The 24773-nt window shown below is 42.4% G+C and overlaps 1 protein-coding gene across 4 annotated transcripts in view; it reads right to left on the bottom strand.

Moving 5' to 3' along the window:
- The window catches only part of ABCC4 (ATP binding cassette subfamily C member 4), a 230388-nt gene that overhangs the window by 21544 nt on the left and 184071 nt on the right, over positions 1-24773 (bottom strand). For 3 of the 4 annotated variants that reach the window (XM_050947094.1, XM_050947112.1, XM_050947104.1), the window contains 3 exons: positions 21939-22028; positions 21322-21494; positions 15431-15536 (listed from right to left, as the gene is read on the bottom strand). In XM_050947094.1, the coding sequence (XP_050803051.1) occupies positions 15431-15536; positions 21322-21494; positions 21939-22028 (369 nt within the window). Of the gene's footprint in view, positions 1-15430; positions 15537-21321; positions 21495-21938; positions 22029-22518; positions 22662-24773 lie in introns of those variants that run through there. The other variant, XM_050947121.1, reaches the window with a different exon arrangement.

Genomic DNA, 24773 nt, shown 5'->3' with positions numbered 1-24773 from the left:
ACACAAAAAGCAAAAGATGAGACTGTAAATCATTGTATTCAGAGTGGTGCTAACACAGCATTTATCCTATCTACCAGCTCCCCCATTCAAACTGGTAAACTCATCCATACATGCAAGAAAAGCACAACAATATATAGGAACCTGGAATAAACTTTACCAAGGGCACAATACATTAAAAAAATATGAGGACAACTAGAATGAAAGAGATTAGAGAGCTTAAGAAATTACTTATATTGACAGAGAACACAACTCTAGTTCACACGAACGATAGATAGAAAAATCAGCTGTAAATTGCTTGAGTAATAAGAAATTTCAATGGTTTCTCAATATAAACTAGCAAATGCTTTCAATTTAAAAAACAAAAGAACAATTCTACACATGGATCCAGCACTTTAAAGAGAATACATCAACACCACAGAACATGTGTCACTCTTTGTTTCTCCTTCAAGAGTATCATTTCTTGTTTCTTATGCTTCTAAAAACTCCATGGCCTTTGTAGGATAAGTGATGTTATATTTTGTTGCCTCTGCTTGGAACTTAGACAGACAGACATGAGGCCAGATTGGTGAAACAGCTGCTGATAAAACAGAGTGGATCAGACTAAGTCTAAGCAATGGATATTGGCTTATTGCTGTCTGAACTCTTGTGCTCTGGCTGTGAAGTACATTACAGTACTTTCACATTGTCTGTCTGGATATTAGTCATTTCAGGATGTAATCAAAACATGTTTTCTGTACAACAAAGTAACACTCCCCATAAGTTTGAAATTCCCTTTTACCAGAATGGTGAACTACATTTTTTTACATTAGAAGATGAAGTATTGTTTGCAGTGCATGCAGTTTCCATATCAAAGAAACATTCCAGTGATATGAAAGTCTCCATGAGGGAAACATCACTATAATTCAGAAATTTGGCAAATATATCTCAGCACTTCAAAGATTCCTATAAGGCTTTCCTCATAGAAAAGCACCATGATGCAGGGTTCAGAGAGGACAAACGCATCAAGACTCGAGTATTTTTAGTTCTGCTGATGGCTCACTGTGACTTTGGGCATGTCCCTTAATCTCTGTGTCCCTCAATTTACCCATCTGGAACATGGGAAGATTATTATTATGGTATTATTATTACAGGAGATGGGTTAGATGATCTGACCTAACAAGTCTTTTCCAATTCTAGTTTCAATAACTCTGAATACTTCCCTACCTCACGGGGTTGTTGAGGTTTAATTAATTAATGTTTGTACTGAGCTTTGAAATTTCCAGATGAAAGGTTCTGTATAATGCAAAATATTATTACTCATTGATGTGATTGTGTTGGAAAAGTATCCTCTTACACAATACAACTCTTCTCTCAATGATTTCAAGTGTTTGAAGTTTTGATAAACATATTTGTAATTAAGGAAGATATAGTGGAGATAATCTTAAGGCGTGACCTGGATTATGAAACCAGAAATATGGCTTTAGGGATGGAACTAGAATTAAAACAATTCCTAAGGCCAACTCTGTCTGTAGTTGGGTAAAAAGAATTCTGTTCTTCCTTTTTCTCTTTCAGTTAAGCTTTCCTTTTCCAAAATAGAATAGATTATTATAGTGCGTGTGAATAGAAGATTTGCCATTTTTACACTAACCTAACTTTTATATTTGTTCATGACTTTCTCAAAAATTTCCATGCTTGGACTCAGCCTAAACATGAATATTGTTGAAAGTTTTAGCCAACTCAATCTAATCATTTACATGTTTGAGCATTAAACGAAAACCAGCAACAACTTGTCCCCCTATTTCAATTAGAAATGTGTTCTGGTTACTTTCACTATCCTTATCAAGTACCATCATTACTTATGAAGGAAATATCAAATTTGTTTTGTTTTGCAAATTGCATTTAGATATGTGGTTTAAGCCAGTTTTGTTTGGTTTAGTTAAGTGTGATTTCACTCCAAACTGTAAAAATATCAGTTGTAGGGGTCCAAATTACCAGTGTCATTGATTTTAATGTCAGATTTGCTAAGGTTGCAAGTGACCATGTTGATACCAAATGCTAGTCCACAAACTCATCCTGGGCTCTGACAGTCAGTCTTGCATCGCTACTAAAGTTTCTGCAGTACATATTAAGCCTTCAGTATGCATGCTTCCCACTGTCTTCAGATTATGCCCCTTTTAAGGCTAATGGGGTTGTACAGGTTTTTGTTGAGGGTAGAACTCCACAGTTCAGCACTAGGGTCAGAATTTTTCTACAATTTCTTTGTGCACAATGGTTTTGTTAGGATATCTCATTCTCAGTGCATATACTGAATGCAAACAGTTGCACCTTGAAACTTATTAGCAGATTTTCTTTTAATTTAGCTTGGTTTTAGTAGAGCTGGTCAGGAATTTTTCAACAGAACAGTTTTTCATCAGATAATGTTTATTCACTGAAATCCAAACATTTTGCAGAACTGTACCGGTTTTGATGAAATGTTAACCACAAAAGGTTTCTCAGGTCCAGGATGGAATTTCTCGTCTGACAGACCACCCCCATTCTGTATAGCGCATTGCTTATGCCACTCACCTGGAGTGGGGGGACCTACATACACTCCCACCTCCCAGATGAGTGCCCTAACTAACAGACTAGAGAAGGAGAACAAAGGCGAAACAAAATGATGATGATCAACAGATGGCTGTCAGTCAGTGGTGGTATAAGGAGGGCTTTGGGATGTTCGACCACTGGGAGGCATTCATGGACAGAGGTCTCTTCTCATGGGATGGACTTCACCTGAGTACGGAGGGATATAGACTTCTGGAATGGAGGCTGGCTAAGTGATTAAAGAGCTTTAAACTAGGAACTCAGGTGAGATGGCTGAGAGATGCTCATGTAATGTCCATGCCTAATTCTATCATCAATCTAGAGGAAAATCAAGTAAGAGAGAATACAGCAACAGACAAAGGAATAATAGAGAGTAGGAGAATGGACATCAAGAGAAAAGATAGCGCCAATACCAATAAAGCTACCAGATAGGCATTACTGGCAGTAGAATGACTGTACCTAATTGGGTGAGGAATCTGGGTGAAGCCAAGCAGAAAAAACTAAGATGTCTATATACCAATGCAAGGACCCCGGGTAACAAAATGGAGGAACTAGGACTACTGCTGCAGGAAGTGAAATCAGATATTATAGAGATAACAGAAACATGTTGGAACAGTAAAGATTGGAGTACAGGTATTAAAGGTATGTGCTATCCAGGAAAGACAGAAATAAAGGGAAAGTGATGGAGTAGCATAACATATTAATGATGAGGTAGACTGTAAAGAAATGAGAAGTGATGGAATGGATAAAACAGAGTCTCTTTGGGCCCAAAATCACTTTGGGGAAGAAAGCTACCAAAGGCTCCCCTGGGTTAGTGCTTGCTACAGACCCCCACAATACAAGTTGGATATGGATAGAGACTTCTTTAATGTTTTTAATTAAATAAATACTACTGGGAAATGTGTGATTTAGAGAGACTAATTTCTCAGATACAGATTGGAGGACAAGTGATAGTAATAATAGTAGGACCCATATTTTCCTGGATGTGAGAGCTGACAGATTTCTTCACCAAATAGTCACCAAACTTACAAGATGTGATGTCATTTTAGAATTTTTATTGGTGAATAGTGAGGACCTCACAGAAAAACCGGTTGTAGGGGAGAACTTTGGTTCAAGTGATCATGAGCTAATTCATTTTAAACTAAATGTAAAGATAAACAAAAACAGATCTGCACTGAGGACCTTTGATTTCAAAAGGGCAAACTTTAAAATATTAAGGGAATTAGTTAGGGAAGGGAACTGGACTGAAGAACTCAAGGACCTGAATGCAGAAGAGGCTTGGAATTACTTCAAGTCAAAGATGCAGAAAGTATCTGAAGCCTGCATCCCAAGAAGGGAAAAATATTCATAGAGAAGGATTCTAGACCACGCTGGATGAACAAGCATCTCAAAAAGATGATTAAGAGAAAGCAGAAAGCCTACAAGGAATGGAAGATGAGATCGATCAGCAAGGAAAGTGACCTTGGAGGTCAGAAAGTGTAGGGGAAAAGTGAGAACTTCCAAAAGCCAAGCAAAATTGGACCTTGCAAAGGAAATTAAAACTAATAGTAAAAGGTTCTATAGCCATATAAATAAAAAGAAAAGGAGGAAAGAAGCACTGAAGATGTGCAGATTAAAGATAATCCAGGCATGGCCCAACACCTAAACAAATACTTTGTCTCAGTTTTTAATAAGCGTAATGAGGAATTTGGGAGCAGTGGCAGGGGGGCTAATGGAAAGGAGGATATGAAGAAGAAATTACCACATCTGAGGTGGAGGTCAAACTCAAACAGTTTACTGGAACTAAATCAGGGGGCCCAGATAATCTCCATCCAAGATTATTAAAGGAACTAGCACATGAAATTGCAAGTCCAATAGCAAGGATTTTTAATGAATTTGTAAAATTGGAGGTTGTACCCTATCACTGGAGGATTGCTAATGTAGTTCCTATTTTAAAGAAAGGGAAAAAATGTGATCCAGGAAGCCTGTTAGTTTAATCTCCATTGTATGCAAGGTCTTGGAACAAATTTTGAAAGAGAAAGTAGTTAAGGACATAGAGATAAACGGTAATAGAGATAAAACACAACATGTTTTTACAAAAAGTAGATGGTGACAGACCAAATTGTTGTTGTTCTTGGAGAAGATAACTGATTTTCTAGACAAAGGAAATGCAGTAGATCTAATCTACCTATATTTCAGTAAGGCATTTGATACAGTTCTACATGGGAAATTATTAGTTAAATTGGAGAAGAATGGATTAATATGAAAATTAAAAGGTGGATAAGGAACTGGATAAAGGGGAGACTACAATGGGTCAAACTGACAGGTGATCTCTCAGGCTGGAGAGGGGTTACTAGTGGAGTTTCTCAGGGATTGGCCTTGGGACCAACCTTATTTAACATTTTTATTAATGACTTTAGCACAAAAAGTGAGAGTGTGCTAATAAAATCTGCGGATGACACAAAGTTGGGAAGTACTGCCAATACGGAAGAGGATCAGAATATCATACAAGAAGATCTGGATGACCTTGAAAGCTGGAGTAATACAAATGAGATGAAATTTATTAGTGCAAGGTCATGCACTTACAAACAACAAGAATTTTTGTTGTAAGTTGGGGATTTATCAGTTGGAAGCAACAGAGGAGAAGAAAGACCTGGGTGTACTGGTTGATCACAGAATGAGCTGCCAATGTGATGGAGCTGTGAAAAATGCTAATGCAGTCCTAGGATGCATCAGTAGGGATTATACAAGGCACTGGTGAGACTCATCTGGAACACTATGTGAAATTCTGGTCTCCCATGTTTAAGAAAGATTAATTCAAATTGGAACAGGTGCAGAGAAGGGACACTAGGATGATGTAAGGAATGGAAAACCTACCTTATGAGAGGAGACTCAAAGAGCTTGGCTTCCATAGCTTAATGAAAAAAAGGCTGAGGGGAGATATGATTGCTCTCTTTAAATATATCAGAGTGATAAATACCAGGGAGAGAGAGGAGTTATTTAAGTTAAGCACCAACATTGACACAAGCACAACGGGAGGGGCGGGAGGCAGGCAAAAAACCTCACCTGCTTCAAGACTGCACTTGATAAGTTTATGGAGGGCATGGTATGACAAGACTGCCTACAATGGCATGTAGCCAATCTTCAGCTGCTAGTGGCAAATACAGTAACTCCTCACTTAAAATCATCCTGGTTAACACTGTTTCGTTGTTACGTTGCAGATCAATTAGGGAACATGCTCATTTAAAGTTGTGCGATGCTCCTTTATAACATCATTTGGCAGCCGCCTGCTCTGTTCACTGCTTGCAGGAAGAGCAGCCCGTTGCAGCTAGCTGGTGGGGGCTTGGAAGCAGTGTGGAACTGCAGCCCCCCTATCAGCTCCCTGCTCCTCTATGCTCCCTGTGCAGCAGCTGCCCAGCAGTCTAGCAACTGCAACTTTCCCTCCCCCCCACTGCCATGTGCTGCTCCTACCCTCTGCCTTGGAGCTGCTCCCCGAGATTCCTGCTTGATGTGCAGGGGGGAGGGGAGGAAGAGGGTGGCTAATGTCAGGGTGTCTCTCTCCCCCTGCTCCTGCACCCTGCTTACTCCATCTTCCATAGAGCAGGGCAGACACACGACAGGGCTCAGGATGGAGGGAGCTTGCTGGCAGCAGCTGGTCCCAGTAAGCTGATCTAATTAACAAGGCAGTGTACTTTAATGGAAAATGCACATCTCTCTCTCACACACACACATTCTGTCTGTCTCTGTCTGCAATGCTGTCTCCCCTCCCTCCACTCCTGCTGCCTTAGAATATGAGAGTTAACCCTTGAGGGCTCAGTCAATTGCTAGTTCATCATTTAGCAGTAAGGCATTCCTGAGAAATATCCTTCCAACTCCTCCACCTCAGGAGGATAAATAGCTCATTTCCATGTTTGTATTTTTACTCTTACACCTCCGCCCATCCCTGCAATTTGTATCATGTTATTTTCAGGGTTGTGGCCCTTCATCAACACCTCGTTGGAGTGCAGACAGAGCTGCATGCTTATTCTGGGTCTGGTCACTTAAGTGGGGGCACTCAATAGCATTCTGAAGGGGTTGGATTCTCAGCCCTCCGGCCAAGTTCCTTAGGATGCTTACCCCTTTTGGGATCCCAGGGAATAAACAACTGAGGAGTAGCAATATACATGAAGGAAAAAGGGACTATATAGAGAGTCCCTGCCAGGCCTGTCAGAAGGGTCTTGGTTGGTTCACCAACAGTGGAAGGAATAAGATACAGCCTCCTTTGCTTCATGTGACTTGGGCCTTCTTTTCAGCGAAGGTGTAGGCTCTGCTGTTTGCCAGGCTTCTCTCTGGGAGCTAGAAAGTTGAGCATTCAGTTGTCTTCTCAGAGCTCCTCCTCCTCCTCCATTCTTGACATTACTCACAAGTGTGGACCACTCCAGCACAGAGCAGCTCCTTAACCCCTTCCGGCCTGGTGTGGGCTTTACATATCTTGTCACAGTTACACATTTGTATTTAAGAAATAACAAATTATAATATTGAGAGCCCATATCTGAAAATATGTGCACAAAGGGAATACAGTTAAGGTTAATTATTTAGCCTTAACTTTTGAAATTCTTTGACTTTTTGAGTAATTTGTTTATTAACCTGAATCATCCATTAAACCTAGTTTGCATGCATGGAATACATTTATTTAGGGCTACCAGATGTGCTACTTCCACAATGAAGAATAGTATCTTGCTGTTGTAAGAATACAGAACACTGTTTTGGTTTTCTTTTGTTTCTTTTTACAATTTCAGAATCCTTATAGCCTCTTTATTAGGGCACTTCCCATAAGGTTCATGTATATATGAATGCAGATTTTTAAGTATACTTTCGTTTAAAAGTATCTCTTCCATAGACAATGCCGTTCAGCCTCTGACTGCCAGAAGCTGGGAGTGGATTACTCGATGATTGCCCGTTCTGCCTCTCTGAAGCACCTGGCATTGGCCACTGTTGGAAGACAGAATTCTGAGCTAGATGCACCATTGGTTTGACCCAGTACAGTCGTTCTTATGTTCTTATTTTCAATGGTGTACAATGCTTCTGATCTTTCGGAGGCAGAGCCAATAGTTTCATCTGGGTATCATTCTTGCTGCTAGTGTAGTGAGAGAAGATTAAGTCTCATTCATAGCTACTGGAAACCAGCTGTAAGTGGCTCCAAGCCAGAAAAAGCTCTGTGTAGTGACTTGAAGAAAAGAGGTTTCTTAATGGCTCACAATAGGTATTAAATTTCTCGTTCTTTCTGCACTATGTTTCTCCCCTGCAAATTCTTGCAGAATTCTCAACCCAACAATGTGGACTAGTAAAGTTTGCTGAGCCTATAGGACACTTTGTAAATCCTCTCCTTAATACAATCTAGAAAGTATCAGAGGAGTAGCCGTGTTAGTCTGGATCTGTAAAAGCAGCAAAGAATCCTGTGGCACCTTATAGACTAACAGACGTTTTGGAGCATGAGCTTTCGTGGGTGAATACCCACTTCCTCAGATGCATGTAGTGGAAATTTCCAGGGGCAGGTAAATATATGCTAGCAAGCAAGCTAGAGATAACGAGATCAGTTCAATCAGGGAGGATGAGGCCCTGTTCTAGCAGTTGAGGTGTGAAAACCAAGAGAGGAGAAAGTGGTTCTGTAGTTGGCAAGACATTCACAGTCTTTGTTCAATCCTGAGCTGATGGTGTCAAATTTGCAGATGAACTGAAGCTCAGCAGTTTCTCTTTGAAGTCTGGTCCTGACTTCAATCCTGACACCATCAGCTCAGGACTGAACAAAGACTGTGAATGGCTTGCCAACTACAGAACCACTTTCTCCTCTCTTGGTTTTCACACCTCAACTGTTAGAACAGGGCCTCATCCTCCCTGATTGAACTGATCTCGTTATCTCTAGCTTGCTTGCTAGCATATATATATCTGCCCCTGGAAATTTCCACTACATGCATCTGAGGAAGTGGGTATTCACCCACGAAAGCTCATACTCCAAAACGTCTGTTAGTCTATAAGGTGCCACAGGATTCTTTGCTGCTTTTACAGATCCAGACTAACACGGCTACCCCTCTGATACTTGACACCATGCAAGGCACTGCATTTAGCCGTATGGAGTGGAAATCCATCAACCTCATGAAGAAACTTGCACAAATACAAACAGATATCATCTTCCTTTCCAAATGCAAACGGATGGACATCATACCAAATGGACTAAAGGTAAAAAATCCACTGCTATCTACATACCACACAGACCACAGTGAGAGATTATGCCATACTCTATCAAAAAAACTGAGGAACCACCTGATCAGCATCATATACAGCAAACAGGAAACATCAAAAAAGAGCTCTCCAACCTGGAGACTCTCATTAATAACCAAACTTCTATACAAACGGACTTCACTAGAATAAGACAGGAGATCTACATTACTCACTTCACCTCTCTACAAAGGAAAACGGACTGCAAGCTGTCTAAACTCCTACCTGCCACATGGGGCCACAACCGTGGTACCCCTAACCCACCCAGAAATATCGTCAATCTATCCAACTACATGCTCAGCCCAGAAGAAAAGTCTGTCCTATCTCGGGGACTTTCCTTCTGCCCTGCCACCCCCACCAACATGATACAGTTCTGCGGCGATCTGGAAGCCTACTTTCGCCGTCTCCGACTCAAAGAATACTTCCAGGACAACACTGAACAGTGCACTGATACACAGGTGCCCTCCCACCAACAGCACAAGAAGAAGAACTCCACATGGACTCCTCCTGAGGGTCGAAATGACAGTCTGGACCTATACATTGAATGCTTCCACTGGCGTGCACAGGCAGAAATCGTGGTACAACAACATCGCTTGCCTCATAACCTAAGTCGTGCAGAACGCAATGCCATCCACAGCCTCAGAAACCACCCTGACATTATCATAAAAGAGGCTGATAAAGGAGGTGCCATTGTTATCATGAACAGGTCTGACTACCAAAAGGAGGCAGCCAGACAACTCTCCAATACCAAATTCTACAGGCCACTTCCCGCAGATCCCACTGAGGAATACACTAAGAAACTACAACATCTACTCAGGACACTCCCTACACTAACACAAGAAGAAATCAACATACCCCTAGAGCCCCGACCAGGGTTATTCCATCTACTACCCAAGATCCACAAACCCGGAAATCCTGGACGCCCCATCATCTCGGGCATTGGCACTCTCACTGAAGGACTATCTGGATATATGGACTCTCTGCTCAGACCCTATGCCACCAGCACTCCCAGCTATCTCCGTGACACCACTGATTTCCTGAGGAAACTACAATGCATTGGTCACCTCCCAGAAAATACCATCCTAGCCACCATGGATGTAGAGGCTCTTTACACAAACATCCCACACACAGATGGAATACAAGCTGTCAGGAACACTATCCCTGATGATGCCACAGCACAACTGGCTGCTGAGCTCTGTGCCTTTATACTTACACACAACTATTTCAAATTTGATGACAATATATATCTCCAGATCAGTGGCACTGCTATGGGCACCCGCATGGCCCCACAATATGCCAATATCTTTATGGCCGACCTGGAACAACGCTTCCTCAGCTCTCGTCCACTCACCCCCCTTCTTTACCTACGCTACATTGATGACATCTTCATCATCTGGATCCATGGGAAGGAGACTCTGGAAAAATTCCACCACGATTTCAACAGCTTCCACCCCACCATCAACCTCAGCCTGGACCAATCTACACAGGAAGTCCACTTTCTAGACACCACGGTGCAAATAAGCGATGGTCACATTAACACCACCCTATATCGAAAACCTACCGACCACTATGCCTACCTTCATGCCTCCAGCTTCCATCCCGGGCACATCACACGATCCATTGTCTACAGCCAAGCACTGAGGTACAACCGCATCTGCTCTAACCCCTCAGACAGAGACCAACACCTACAAAATCTCCACCAAGCATTCTCAAAACTACAGTACCCGCACGAGGAAATAAGGAAACAGATCAATAGAGCCAGACGTGTACCCAGAAGCCTCCTACTGCAAGACAAACCCAAGAAAGAAACCAACAGGACTCCACTGGCCGTCACATACAGCCCCTAGCTAAAACCCCTCCAACGCATCATCAGGGATCTACAACCCATCCTGGACAATGATCCCACACTTTCACAGGCCTTGGGTGGCAGGCCAGTCCTTGCCCACAGACAGCCTGCCAACCTGAAACATATTCTCACCAGTAACTGCACACCGCACCATAATAACTCTAGCTCAGGAACCAATCCATGCAACAAACCTCGATGCCAACTCTGCCCACATATCTACACCAGCGACACCATCACAGGACCTAACCAGATCAGCCACACCATCACTGGTTCATTCACCTGCACATCCACCAATGTAATATACGCCATCATATGCCAGCAATGCCCCTCTGCTATGTTCATCGGCCAAACTGGACAGTCTCTACGGAAAAGGATAAATGGACACAAATCAGACATTAGGAATGGCAATATACAAAAACCTGTAGGAGAGCACTTCAACCTCTCTGGCCACACTATAGCAGACCTTAAGGTGGCCATCCTGCAGCAAAAAAACTTCAGGACCAGACTTCAAAGAGAAACTGCTGAGCTTCAGTTCATCTGCAAATTTGACACCATCTGCTCAGGATTGAACAAAGACTGTGAATGGCTTGCCAACTACAGAACCACTTTCTCCTCTCTTGGTTTTCACACCTCAACTGCTAGAACAGGGCCTCATCCTCCCTGATTGAACTGATCTCGTTATCTCTAGCTTGCTTGCTAGCATATATATACCTGCCCCTGGAAATTTCCACTACATGCATCTGAGGAAGTGGGTATTCACCCACGAAAGCTCATGCTCCAAAACGTCTGTTAGTCTATAAGGTGCCACAGGATTCTTTGCTGCTTTTACAATCTAGAAAGGACAGCAAAACCATTCCAAGAGCAGTCAGATTGGATTGTATGTGGACGTAAAGGGTATTTAAAGGAAAGGGGTCTGTAATATAAGCTAAAAGGAAACAATAAAAAGCCAGAAATAGCAAGCTAACTCTAGAGCTACAATAAAGGAACTATCTTTAGTTATAAGAGAGTGAGCAGCATGGGAAGAAAGACTATTTTTAATTTGTCTATCTTGCTCCAGTATTTTATAGCAAATGAATAAATAAAGAATTAAGTAACTATCATGATGACTGTACCATGTTTAATAATATGAAAACATCTTTATAAAATAGTATTTTGAACCTAACATGTTAATGGTGCCTATGAACCAAAACTAGTGGAAATCCCTTTGGATAGCTAACATATAAACAAAGCTATTAATTAGGTTGCAGTTGTTTCCAAACACGCGTTTTGTTCAATGTAGTGGCAGTAAACAAAACCAAATCAGTCTTTGTGGGGAAGTATTCACCAGTGAAGAAATACTTAATTATTACACCGTAAGCATTTGCAGTTACATGACTTATTATGACAATATTTATGAAGTGACTACCCAGCAGTAAACTATAATCTGTCAATTTATAGCCTAATGTTTATGATGCTCCAGAACACCAATAGGCACAGATGCTTCATTTTTGTATATACCACACAACCATTACAAGCCTTGACTATTGGTTCAAAATGTGTTTATGGTGCCCAAGAGGAAAAAATAATTAGTGAGAATAAAAACACTCCCTATTTCAGCTTTTATGAGAGAAAAAGTTTAATAAGATGGTTCTATTAATATCACCCTCATCTAGGGCGGAGAGTGTACTTCAGTCTTCAGCTCTGTAAAATCTTGACCTTTCTGTTCAACCATAAGGGTGACCTCTAGTGTCATTTCTATTGTTTCTTTTTGTGATGTACATGCCGGGGTAGCTCTAGCTTTTTTGCCGCCCCAAGCATGGCAGGCACACTGCCTTCGCGACTTGCCTGCAGGAGGTCCTCGGTTCTGTGGATTCGGCGGCTTGCCTGTGGGAGGTCTGCCAGTCCCACGGCTTCAGCGTACCCACCACCAAATTGCCGCCGAATCCGCAGGACCACGGACCTCCTGCTGGCAAGCCGCCGAGGGCAGCCTGACTGCCGCCCTCACAGGAACCGGCAGGGTGCCCCCCGTGGCTTGCCACCCCAGGCATGCGCTTGGAGCGCTGGTGCCTGGAGCTGCCGCTGGTATGTGCCCACAAAGGCCCTCGTCTTACAATTAATAGCATGTGGGTGGATAGCTGTGCCTATGCAGAGTTGCATTAACTTGACTGAGGCTCTGTGCAAGAGTAGCAGTCTGCTGTGAGCTACCAACTGCATAATTGGGATCTAAGAAATGAACTGAGATGACAGATCCACATCTAGTAAACCACTTAACAACTGGCAGTTGCTTTCATTGACTACTATCAAGCTAGTTTCAAACCAATCAACAAGACATTATAGGCTCCATATCTTTTGTCCCAGACCAATCTCAAACCAAGATCTATTGACATAGTGCAGCCAAGAGGACATGAGCACCATCATTGCCAGGAGGTGGGGGAGATGGAAACTGATGGAAACTGATTCCATCACCAGAGTAGCAATAAGATGGACACCTGAAGGCAAGCGAGAACGAGGCCACCCCAAAACAACATGGTGAAAAACTGTGGAAGCTAAGCTGAAAAACCTGGGGCACAGCTGGGTAACCACTGAAAGACTTGCCAGAAATAGACAGGAGTGGAGGAGCTTTGTCACTGCCCTAAACACCAGAGGTGTAAAGGGAACATGATGATGATAATGATGATGATCCATTCCATTCTCTTAACATCATGCTGTCCTCCATCTTGATGTACTATGTCTATATCCCATTTTCAAGTTTCTTATAGTAAGACAGCACAGATGACTGAAGAAACTGGGGCAGTAAATAACGAACTGAGATACAATTTACATAGATATTGAATGGGAAGAAATATTCTGGAAAGCAATACTTCTGATAGAGGGCTAGAAGACACAGAGCGGAACAAAGAACCAAATCAGACACAAGTTTGCAATACAATATGAGAGCAAAACAGGCCAATACAAATTTAGGCTGCTCAGACACAACAATGACAGAGCAGGGAAGCAACAGTACTTCTCTATATAGCTCTAAGACAACTGCACATGAAATGTTGTTTGCAGTTCTGTACACATCAATGCCAGAACGATCCTTACAAATTGGAAGAAGTTCAGAGAACAGAAACAACAGTGATTAAGAATTAGGAATTTGGAGAGACTTATTTACAAGGAAAGACTTAAATGTCTCACTTGAGTATTCATAGTTTGGTTTGGTGACTATAAAAGAGGAGATACAAATATTTGAATGCTGCAGAAGACATCAAGGAGGGAAAGTTATATCAGGATGGTACAAGGAAGTATCCATACTATAATGTGATGAAATTAAGAATATATATAAAACATCAATACAAATCTTCTCATATAGCAGTTGAATAATCTCTCAAGGGAAGTGGTGGAAACCCCAACACCGCATAGGACATTTATTTGGGGAAACACTAATTCAGGGGTTGGCAACCTCTGGCATTCAGCTCGCCAGGGTAAGCATCCTGGCGGGCCAGGCCAGTTTGTTTACCTGCCGCGTTGGCAGGTTCGGCCAACCGCAGCTCCCACTGGCCGTGGTTCACCGTCCCAGGCCTATAGGGGTGGCGGGAAGCCGTGGCCAGCACATCCCTTGCCCGCACCGCTTCCCGCCGCCCCCATTGGCCTGGGATGGTGAACCGCGGCCAGTGGCAGCTGCGGTCAGCTGAACCTGCCGACGCGACAGGTGAACAAACTGGCCCGGCCCACCAGCGTGCTTACCCTGGCGAGCCGCGTGCCAGAGGTTGCCGACTCCTGCACTAATTCATGTACTGTAGGCAGGGCCACATGCATGCAATGGCTGTGGAATTCAATTTTTGTTACAAAATTAATCTCCAGAATCTGTTCTCATATAAGCAGCAAAGAATCCTGTGGCACCTTATAGACTAACAGACGTTTTGGAGCATGAGCTTTCGTGGGTGAATACCCACTTCGTCAGATGCAACCTGAAACAATAATCCCAAGAATTGTGAATTGTTTAATTCATCTCAATCAGAGTCCACAATTCTGTAGACACGAATTTGGCATTTCCAAAATATTCAGCATTTTTGCTAAATAAGTCAGCATTTTACTAAAGCCTGGTGCTGGACATTTTCTTTTCTGTCTCCCTGGCCTACCAAACCCTTCCTGCAACCTTCCCCACTAAGGGTAGTTATTCCTTCAAGCCTGGGAGCCCAAAATGTCCACTTTGCACCCAGGAAGTAAGATTGTGGGGGCTGGGGGCAGAGAAGGGTGATGGAGGGAGATCAGGTACCAGAAGTACAGGCTGGGAAGCAGGGCTGTTTGGAGAACAGCAAAGCAACTGAGCACTGGGAAGCTGAGGAGAGGAGCTGCTAAAGCTACCTACTTTCCCCTGGCACACAGGGGAGGAAGAATTTTATGAGCCAGGCTAAACAACATTGCAGGAGCCAAGGCCCAGGGACTGCAGCCAAGTTGCTGGGAGAGCACAGCAAAAATATCCCCTCCTGAAAAATAATCAATGGTTTGCACTTCACAGAGTCTTTTTCAGGTATGAGCTGGGGGCAGCGAGAGATGGCAATGAAAGATATTTAATAAATTTATATGTCTGCAGAGTACATGGGACCCTGACTGTAGAGTACAATGCTGCATCAGCAGAGTGTGTGACTGGGTGATCTAATAGGTCTTTTTCCATCCTTAACTTCTCTGAGCTGCTAGTCAAGGTAGTTTTCCATAGATTTATATTTGCCAAAACCACCTTCTCTTCCTCCCTGGATCAGAACAACACCCCACCCCGTCTATTCAATCTTATTTAGAGGGAACTTGAACCAATGCTGTTAACTTTCTTACCATAATCTTGTCACTGTCGATAATGGTGTTCAACCTGTGTGCAATGGTCAGCACAGTGCACTGGGCAAACTTTTCACGGATTGTCTTTTGAATCAACTCATCCGTTCTGAAACACAGAAAGAGCAGCGGAAATGGAAGTGAGAGAGCTACATGAATGATCTGACTGCAGAGAAAAGTTCTATGATTGTACTGTAAATAACTGTAACATCAGGAAATACTAATTCGCAGAGGTGCTGGAGTATGTCCTTCCTTCAGTATGGTTTGGCACATCATGAAACAAACCCAAAAGGAGGATTCTGAAGGTTAAGGATGAAAATGTTTTTTTCAAAGAATTTCCACTATCATGTGCATCAAAGATCAGCAGTTAAAGCAAGATGGAACTGGTGGAGAGAATGGCTCTGTTTCTTCTCCCTGACTTGAGGGATCGGCACCTGCTCCCATCTCTCCCTCAGCTAGTGCAGTAAGAGATCCCACTGCTTTAATCATCAAGCTAAATCACATCCACGCAAAGGTCTCACACTATATACATCTTCCAAAATGTCAGTCTGACTTTTATTTTGAGTCTGAATGAGAGTATCTACAATAAGCAAATATCCCCTATTGAAATTAACCCAGCAATATAAAAATATCCACATATTACATATAAGACATCTCTTTAGTAGTTCAGGACCCACAATCTCTCTCCAGCAAAGGGGTCAGCCCCGTGAATATGTTTATTACCTAGAGATGCAAGACATAAAGATAGCAGAACATCAGCTTCCTGTGGAACCAGGACTTTGGGGGCACATGGTCCCAGACGCCCAGCATGGGTGGAGCCTTCCTTGGAGTTTCCTGAAGAAACTGCCTCTTAAGAAGGTCCCCTGTCTTCTCCCAAAGGAGAAAAGTCAGGAGCAGAAGAACTGCCACTGAGGCAGGCTTACGGGGTACAGCTGAGCTTCCTCCTCACCCATCCATCATCTCCCCTGGAGCCAGACTTTTCGAGCACTCTTGTCCCAGAAGCCCTAGACCACAGGCAAGCCCTTCTGGCACCTTCAAACCCCAAACCATGGTAGTATTAGAGCACTCAATCCATAACCAATAGGTTTTCTGCCCTCTTCTCAGACACCAACCCCTGCTATTCTCTACGCTGCTGTCCAAGGGGGAAAACCAGGGCCCTGACAATCTCTTAGTCACCTGGGAGACAGTAGCCCAAAGGAGAGAGAAGGTCTTACTATCTGAAGCAGTTGAGAGGAAAGCTTATATACATCCCTCCTCTCCAATACATCCCTCCTCTCCAATAATTCTAGACAGAATGGTGGTTGGAGATGGTCTATGTAGAAGAGGGGGGAAACAATTTTAAAAAAAAGTTCAGAACCATTTTTACTGATGGGTTATTAGGGGAGCACAAGGAGTTATAGCTTAACAAAAAATTCTGAAAACAATTAAAAATAAAGTTTAAACAATTTGGAACTTTCAAGTTGTGCCCATTGCCAGCCTTTGTAGCCACACGAACTTACTATCATGCTTGTCCTTTTCTTCCTATTGTTTGTTGCACTCTCTTGTTGCATCTTTTATTAGTAAGTTCTTCAGGGCAGATGCCATGTTTACTTATATTTTGGACAGAATCTAACACAATGAGGCTTTGATCCCTAATAATAAACCAATGGCTGCATGCATGCATGCATGCGCAGTTTCAAAAAGTTCTGAAAATGAGGTTGCCAAAAGAAGAGTTTATCATATTAATTAGAAAAAAGCAGGGGGTGGGGGTGGGGAGGGGCATACTTAAAACAGCACAGGTTACAAAATAATATAGAACCTATCATGATAGGTACTGAGACAGATTCACTGCAAGACTTATGCAGATTTCAGAGGAGAGTCTGCTAAAGGGAAGGGGAAAAGGGGGTTGTGGTGGTTGAAAGAAGCTGCAACTTTATCTTCAACAAAGGAGGGAAGGAAGCAAGCACAGCCTCAAAAAAGACCCCTCCCAGATTTAGCTGGAAAATGGGTGTGGGCCAGAGAGCCTGGGTTGACTGAGTGCAAATGATGTTTCCAGTGTGAATTACAGCTACTCACCCAGCGAAAAACTGAGGCAAAGTAGCAGTGGTTTTGTCATTTCTCAGGGTGAATTCACATTGGAATCAGGCACCTCTGTCGACCAGTTTCAGTACAGCCCCGATCCTTCACGTATGTTTGAAAACAAAAACCTGATCTGAACGTTAACCAAATAACTAGCTGACAAAGAAACCCAACCAATGGTGAGCTGGAGCCGGTTTGCGGGAACCGGTTGTTAAATTTAGAAGCCAGTTTAGAACTGGTTGTCCTGCGCGGACTTCAAAATTTATCAACCGGTAAGTTGAGGTGACCTAGGAGCGTAGCTGGGGGGAAGGAGGAGGAGTGGCCACTCCCCCTGAGCACATTATCCAAAAGTGGTGCCTTAGGCAGCGACCTCATCGGTGCTCCAGCTCCCCACCCCTCCCCCTAGCCCCAGCTCGCCTCTGCTCTGCCACCACCTCCTACCTGAATGCTCTGCCCCACTTCTCCCCCTGACCTCCAGCTTCCGTGAATCAGCTGTTCGCACGGGAAGCCTGGGAGGGCAGAGAAGCAAGCAGCAACTTCACGCTCAGGCCCAGCGAGGTGGGGCAGTCAGAGAGTGAGGAACAGGGAGGTTGAATGGGGGCAGGGGTCCCGGGGGGCCAGTCAGGAAGGAGGCGTGGTTGGATGGGGTGGGAGGGGGCAGTGAGGGGACAGGGAGAAGGGGGATGGATGGGGCAGGGGGCCCGGAGGGGGCATCAAGAAACGTGGGGGGTTGGATGGGGCAGGAGTCCCGGGGGGAGGCAGGCCACGACCCCCTTGTGGGGTGAGGAGGGAACAGGTTGTTAAGATTTTGGCTGCTCATCACTGAACCCAACCCTATTTTAATTAAATGTCATGCAAACAGATTTCTCTGGGGATGAAAAAGGGATGTAAATTCTTCAGAAAGTTTCACAAGTCTCAGTTACTGGAGATTTTTCAAGACATAATGCCGGAAATAAAGTGATTCATATAATTTCCAACTGTAATGCCGAGAGTTTCATGTGCAACTTAAGAATCATTTAACTACTACAGATCTACTTTATTCATGGGGATAAAATTTCCAACTTTATGATCACGAAGAAAAGCCAAAATTGTGCTAAATTTCCATCAATCATCATGTGAAATACTTAGACCACCAGGCTTATTTAAACTTTCATATTTAGACCATTTCCTATTTGGCAACAGACTGCAGTATTTCCTGATGTGCATCCTATTAGGTTGTACTGCTTAAAAGTCCCACTACCACAGCTATGCCTGAGATTTTAAGAAAAGAGTAGTGCAAACTGCAGTGCAAACCAACTCAAAGAAGAAACTCCAAGTTAAAGTTGATACCTCTTCAATCATTTGTATTGTAATGCTTACGGTTGCTATTAGTAAACATTTACTTTATTGCAGTATACCTGCAGCACACGTCAAGTAAGGTAATTTAAATGGATAGCGCAAATTAAAAAATAAAGATGTCAAAATGAGAAGGATGAACAAGAGGATATGAAATTTCCATTGGTCTGATTAAATCACAGATAATATCACCTTTTAGCCAAAAATAAGCTAGCAGCCCAAAATCTATGGAGAAGGAAAGGTACTTTCTCTAAAGGTTTTAGAAATGAAATGCATGCTTCACTGCAAAGCTTCTTTGCTGGCACCACTTCTCTCCCAGGAAGAGGTTACAAAAATGAGTCATGGGCAGATACCTCAGTGGAAGGATGAATTTGTGTTTCTGGACTCCATGGGAACCAGGAAGAAATCTATAATTGCTAATGCTAGGTGTTTCGTTTTGTTTTTTAATACAAGTGAAAATAAAATAGCCCGTTTCTTCTGTGGAAAAAGGAGTGCCACCTTGGCTGGCTATTGGCAGTGTAAGAACTGCTTCCAGAATTAGAGACTTGTTATAGGTAAACAAGGTACAGTTAACTGCAATTGGGAGGGTTTCACTGGACACAGCCCTTACATTTTTGAAGTTTGGCATTCTGATACAGAAAGGTAACTTCTTTCAGCACTGGACCATTACACATCTTGCCAGTCTCTCACACAGTACTAAAACAGTTTGGCAATATGCAGCACTGCAGTGGTGGAAGTAACTGTGTATTGTGTATAGAATGACTCACTTCTTTGGGGAAATCAAGAATTTGTACTACCCCCTCAGAAATGGCCACAAAATCTGTAGGTTTTGCATGTGGCAATATGTTCACAACTCCTCAGTCAGCTTTTCTCTTTCTGCTAGCACCCAAATTTAATTTTCCTCAGGGAAACTGCAATCATTACCACTCCAAAATGACCTACAGTGAGCAAATAAAAAGCCAAACAAGCCCCAATCCCGCAAGCTGATCCTCACAGGTCACCTGCATTGATCTGCACTGATCATCTTGCATGATTAAAGCATTACTCGCCTTTGCCATGATGCCTACAAAACGCTTGACAACAGTTCGGTTGCTGGTGTGCAGAGAACTCTGCCCATCCTGCTGACCAATACTGTCTCATTGTTTCTTTGTACTCTGCAGTCTGTCTATATCCATCTGTTATCTAATCTTATACACAGATTGTGAGCTGCTTGGAACAGGGACCATCTCTTTGTTCTGTGCTTGTACACTACTTAGCACCATGGGGCCCTGTTTCATAACTAGACCTCCTATATGCTGTGGTAATTCAAATAAATAATAATATTAAGTATAGCGCACTGGAATACTACAGGCAAGACTTCTCAGTAATGCTGTTCAGATCATCTTATATCTGGAATTGACTATTGTAACTCCTTTTATATCTGAATATCAAAGCAACTCTACTGATTGCAGCTAGTGGAAAAAAGTGTAGTGAATGACCAGTCATGAACATATAGCATAAATTCTTTGACCAGTGAGTGAACTACAATTTGCTTTGATGATAAAATATTAAATGCATCTATTTGAGGGACTTGCTGTTTTATTGTCCTTTGATTTTCTCAAACCATAGTTTGGTGGAACTATCTGTTCAGCTCAAATTGATGCAGCATATTTGCAGTGTTTTCAAAAAATATGGTCTCTTTTACTTATTCCCACCAGTTTTCAAAGGAGCTTTAAAGACTACTTTATTTTGTAGTTCCTAGAATATTTGAAGATCTCTTAGGATTTTGAGTTCCTCTGTTTAATGGGTTTTATCTGTAACCCACTGTATGTACTGAATGCCATTCTGAGCATTTGGAAGGAATGACATCTAATAATACTATTTGTTATTTGTCACAGTCATTTTTCCTTGCTAGTCTTTGTCACTATGTGCACAGGATACCTTTCCTGGATCAACAGACCCCAACACTGTGCTTAACTTTTTCATCATGAGGTAGGATGGTGGTGGCTTAGAATCTTTCCATTCTGTGAAGTCTGTAAGATTATCATCTTTTGTTTGCAGTGTAGCTGTGTCAGGCCTAAGATATTAGAGAGACACCAACAGAAGTTGGTCCAATAAAAGATATTGCCTCATCCATTCTGTCTCTCTGAGAGGTTATCTTGACAGTGCTGATCTGCGTTTCCAAAAGGAGTCTTTTATCCATGGCTGCTGCAGGGTAAATAGCTTCGAATGTTAATTTACGCACAGAAATCAAGGATATTTTTCTGTTTCCAAGGACAGAGCCTGTATCTATCCCCTCTCAGGATGCATTCAGGGAAGATTTCATGATCGAACCCCTTAAGCCATGTACAGTGCTTGGTTTGCCTGCTCTGATTAAGCATTAGTGATGCCGTCAGCGCTTCATGAAAACACAAACCCCAGCACAGGCTGCACAAGATACGAAGCTTCTCAGTTCACCTTTGTGTTACACCAACTGTGTACAAACAGGATAATTCATTTTACTATGGCCTTTGGTGTTTTACCTTGCGTCCACATTTGCTGTTGCTTCATCAATAATCAGAATTTTATTTTTTTTGAGAATTGCCCTGGCAAGGCACACGAGCTGTCTCTGACCAACGCTAAAATTAGATCCAGATTCTGCCAACTGTGTCTCCATTTTATCAGGAAGTTCTTCCACAGCCTCCTTCAGTTGCACCTGTAGGTATGCCAATGCACTGTGGGATGAGTAACTCACTTCTAAACAAAATATTGTTGTTGTGATTACATTACCTATTTTTTGTTATGCTTTACACAACAATAAGCATGTAAGATATGCATTTCATACTCATATCCATACACTATGTAATTCAATTCTACAGCTGAGTCTAAAACTGTTTAAAAATCTATTTTTAATTAATCAAAATATGTCAAACCTGCATCCTGGATGATAAAAATATTAATGCAACATCCATCAGGTCAATGTTATATAGAGAGACATTTATATATATTTACACACCCCACAATTGTTTTCCTTTCTTCTGTCAGCCATATCCTTATTGAATCCAACAAAACCAAATCAAACCTAATATGTATAAACACTATGAATAATATTATGTTATATGTGAACATTAGATACAAATGATCAGATACTTGGCATTACCTCTTCCAAGACATTCCACAGCTCTTCATCAGTGTATTCATTGAAAGGATCCAAGTTTTTTCTCATCGTTCCAGTGAACAGAACGGGCTCCTGCAAACCAATACAACATTACATTTTACTTTTTATATACACTTAGTTTTCATACTGCAACACAGAATTTAAACACAGTAAAGCTGATCTGAAGCACGCATGGTATATACACGTAGTACAACAAATGATCCCTAGAACAATGCAAGGAAAAAAATGGTTGTGATTCTTTTCATATCACAGAAGTAATAAAAGAAAAGAAGACTCAGAGGTGTACTAGGGGCACGTTGAAGAAAAAAATAAGATAAATGCATAACAAGCCTTCATGAAAACATTTAATAAAACAGATGAAACAAATATAGGTATTTTGACAGAATCGAAATATATGCAACGATTTATTCTGTCTGTACTTGAATTGGCATATCCGTGCTACTTTTGACACCACAACACTTTATAGTATATTTACAAGCTAGGCAATTAAATCCACGGACACTGTTAGCAGAAACAAGCAACAACAAGATGATCAACTCAACGCACTTACATTCCTGGGATACTTGGGTGCTTTTGAAACTCTGCTCCCTACCTACATAAGGCACAGACAGAGGAGAAGAGTGGCTCAAGTGGTAGAATACAAGGTGTTGGCATTTTTGTTTTATTTCAGTCTGGAGAAACCCTCCAAGTTTAACATTAAAGAATCTGAAAGATAAATAGATTTCACAACTTTTCTGCAATATTTACATCTACACATGTATCTGTTAATGATGGTTAATACTAATACTTGTACTTCAGTAGCACCAAGAGAGAACTGGGGCACCTCTAGGCAAACACAGGACAAGGCAAAATCACTGTCCCTTAGAGTTTACACTCTAATTTCAAACAAGACGTAACACATTGAGTGTGACAAACTAAAGGAGAGAACAGGATGGAGAGACAAGGGTGGCAAAGAAAACAACATGCACTTACACAGGCTAGACACATGCCCAAGCTGATAGTTCAAAATCATCTGAATTTTCTTTTTAATCTAGCCATGACTGACTGATTTTTTGTAGGTGTCATAGCAGAAAAGGAGCAGAAGGATAGATTAGTTCAGGGAGGGACTTCTATATTACGGACAATGTGGAAGAAAGTCTGGAGATATTTGTAGGAGAAGCAGACAAATGGGCATTAAATGACAAGATAATTGGCAGAACACAGGGTATGGGGGTGATAAGAATGCGCAAATGACTGAGGGAAGAGTTGTAAAGAGTCTTGAGGGGAGGTTAAGAAGCTTGAACTTGATACAGTGAAATACAATGAGCCAGTGCAGGGAATCAAAGAGGGAGGAGGAGGAGGAGGAGGAGGAGGATTATGGCCTTTTTTCCCAGCTGGGGCAGTAGGAATCCCAGATCTGCTGCTGGCATCCTAATGCCCCCTCTGAAGACAGCCAGGATATACTATTAGTCTATTCTATGGAGGGACTAAACATACCCTGGGTTAGGGCTGCTACCACTTCATAGACCTCAGGCAGGAATGTGATGACATCCTTGGTTCCTGAATTTACTAAAATACTGTAGCTTGTTTTCTAAAACATTTTGCCCTTGTAAAAGTGTTCCTATTCCTTCCTTCATTACATAGGGGAAAGGCAGCCTCTGATCTGCAGTCTGAGGACTGATCAACCTTGGGGTTTTCTGCTCTTGGATTTCAGTTGTGGACACCCCACTTTTCTGCCTATGGAGTTAGTGAGCAAATGGGGTTCAACCCCCGCCCCGTATCTTGTTTTGATTGTCATGTTCTAGCACCCCTCATCAGTTGATGAGCTGGAACTGGAATCTGGTGAGAGAGACCCATACCTTCTAGATTTTCATTCTTCCTTTTGTAGCCTCTGTGTGGGTATGTAAAATCACTGTTAAGTCACTGGTGGGATAGGTGTGCTCTTTTGTGCTCCTCGGGATAGAGACAGCCTTTGCAAAGAAGTTATCATGCTCTGGATCCTATTCCAAGAGAAGAAATACCTAGGGTATCCCTCTAAAATTCCCTGGCCTTATCTTCAGGGGAAGGGAAGGTGGAAAGGATGCCTGCCCCTTCCCTAATGAGAAGTGTCCTATTTAAAGACTTGTGGCAGGACTCTTCTGGGTTGGACTAATCCTGGTTGGAGAGGGGTTGCATTTATAGATTTACTTCTGGAACAGGCATAGGGTGCCTGGACTCCTCCTCCTGTGAGCCAATCAGGTTATTCCTTCCTTTCTGTGTTCTCTCTCTAAGTGTGGAATATATTGTGGCTTAATGGGAGGCAGACCCTCTCAAACTAGTGCAACTCAGAGCCTCTCCCCTTGGCAGAGCAAAGGTCCATAAACTGTGGACAGGCATGGCCAAGCTCTCCTGAGCTGCTAAACAGAACTGCCTCATTAGATCAACACTGCTTGGTCTCTGGTTGGTGTCTTCTGGGCAGTTCTGCCATGAAGAGGAGAGATAGAGGGACCTATCAGGGAAGCACTACACTGGAAGACCCAGAAGGCAAAGACCTCCATGGTCTGAAGTGAAGAAGTAGTGCAAGAGAATGAAAAGACCAGGAAATAAGTTTGTTCCTACCCAAAGGTCCCAAAGGAAATCGAAAGGTTAAGGCAACAAAAGTGAGAGAGCGCTGAACCACTGAGTTTTAGCCCAATGCCACAAACTGATCTTTAAGTCAACAAAAGCAAGAGGGACATGATTTTGCCCCAGAATTCTCTACTAACAGCCCTGAATGCTGCTGATATTTAAGCAGAGATGGCACAGTCTGAGAACCATGGACTGGAGAAAATGTTAGGATGTCAGTAATTCTTGGTGTCA

This window comes from Gopherus flavomarginatus, chromosome 1 (genome assembly GCF_025201925.1).
Source record: "Gopherus flavomarginatus isolate rGopFla2 chromosome 1, rGopFla2.mat.asm, whole genome shotgun sequence".
Classification (NCBI taxonomy): Eukaryota; Metazoa; Chordata; order Testudines; family Testudinidae; genus Gopherus; species Gopherus flavomarginatus.
This window is presented reverse-complemented; position numbering and strand designations above follow the sequence as displayed.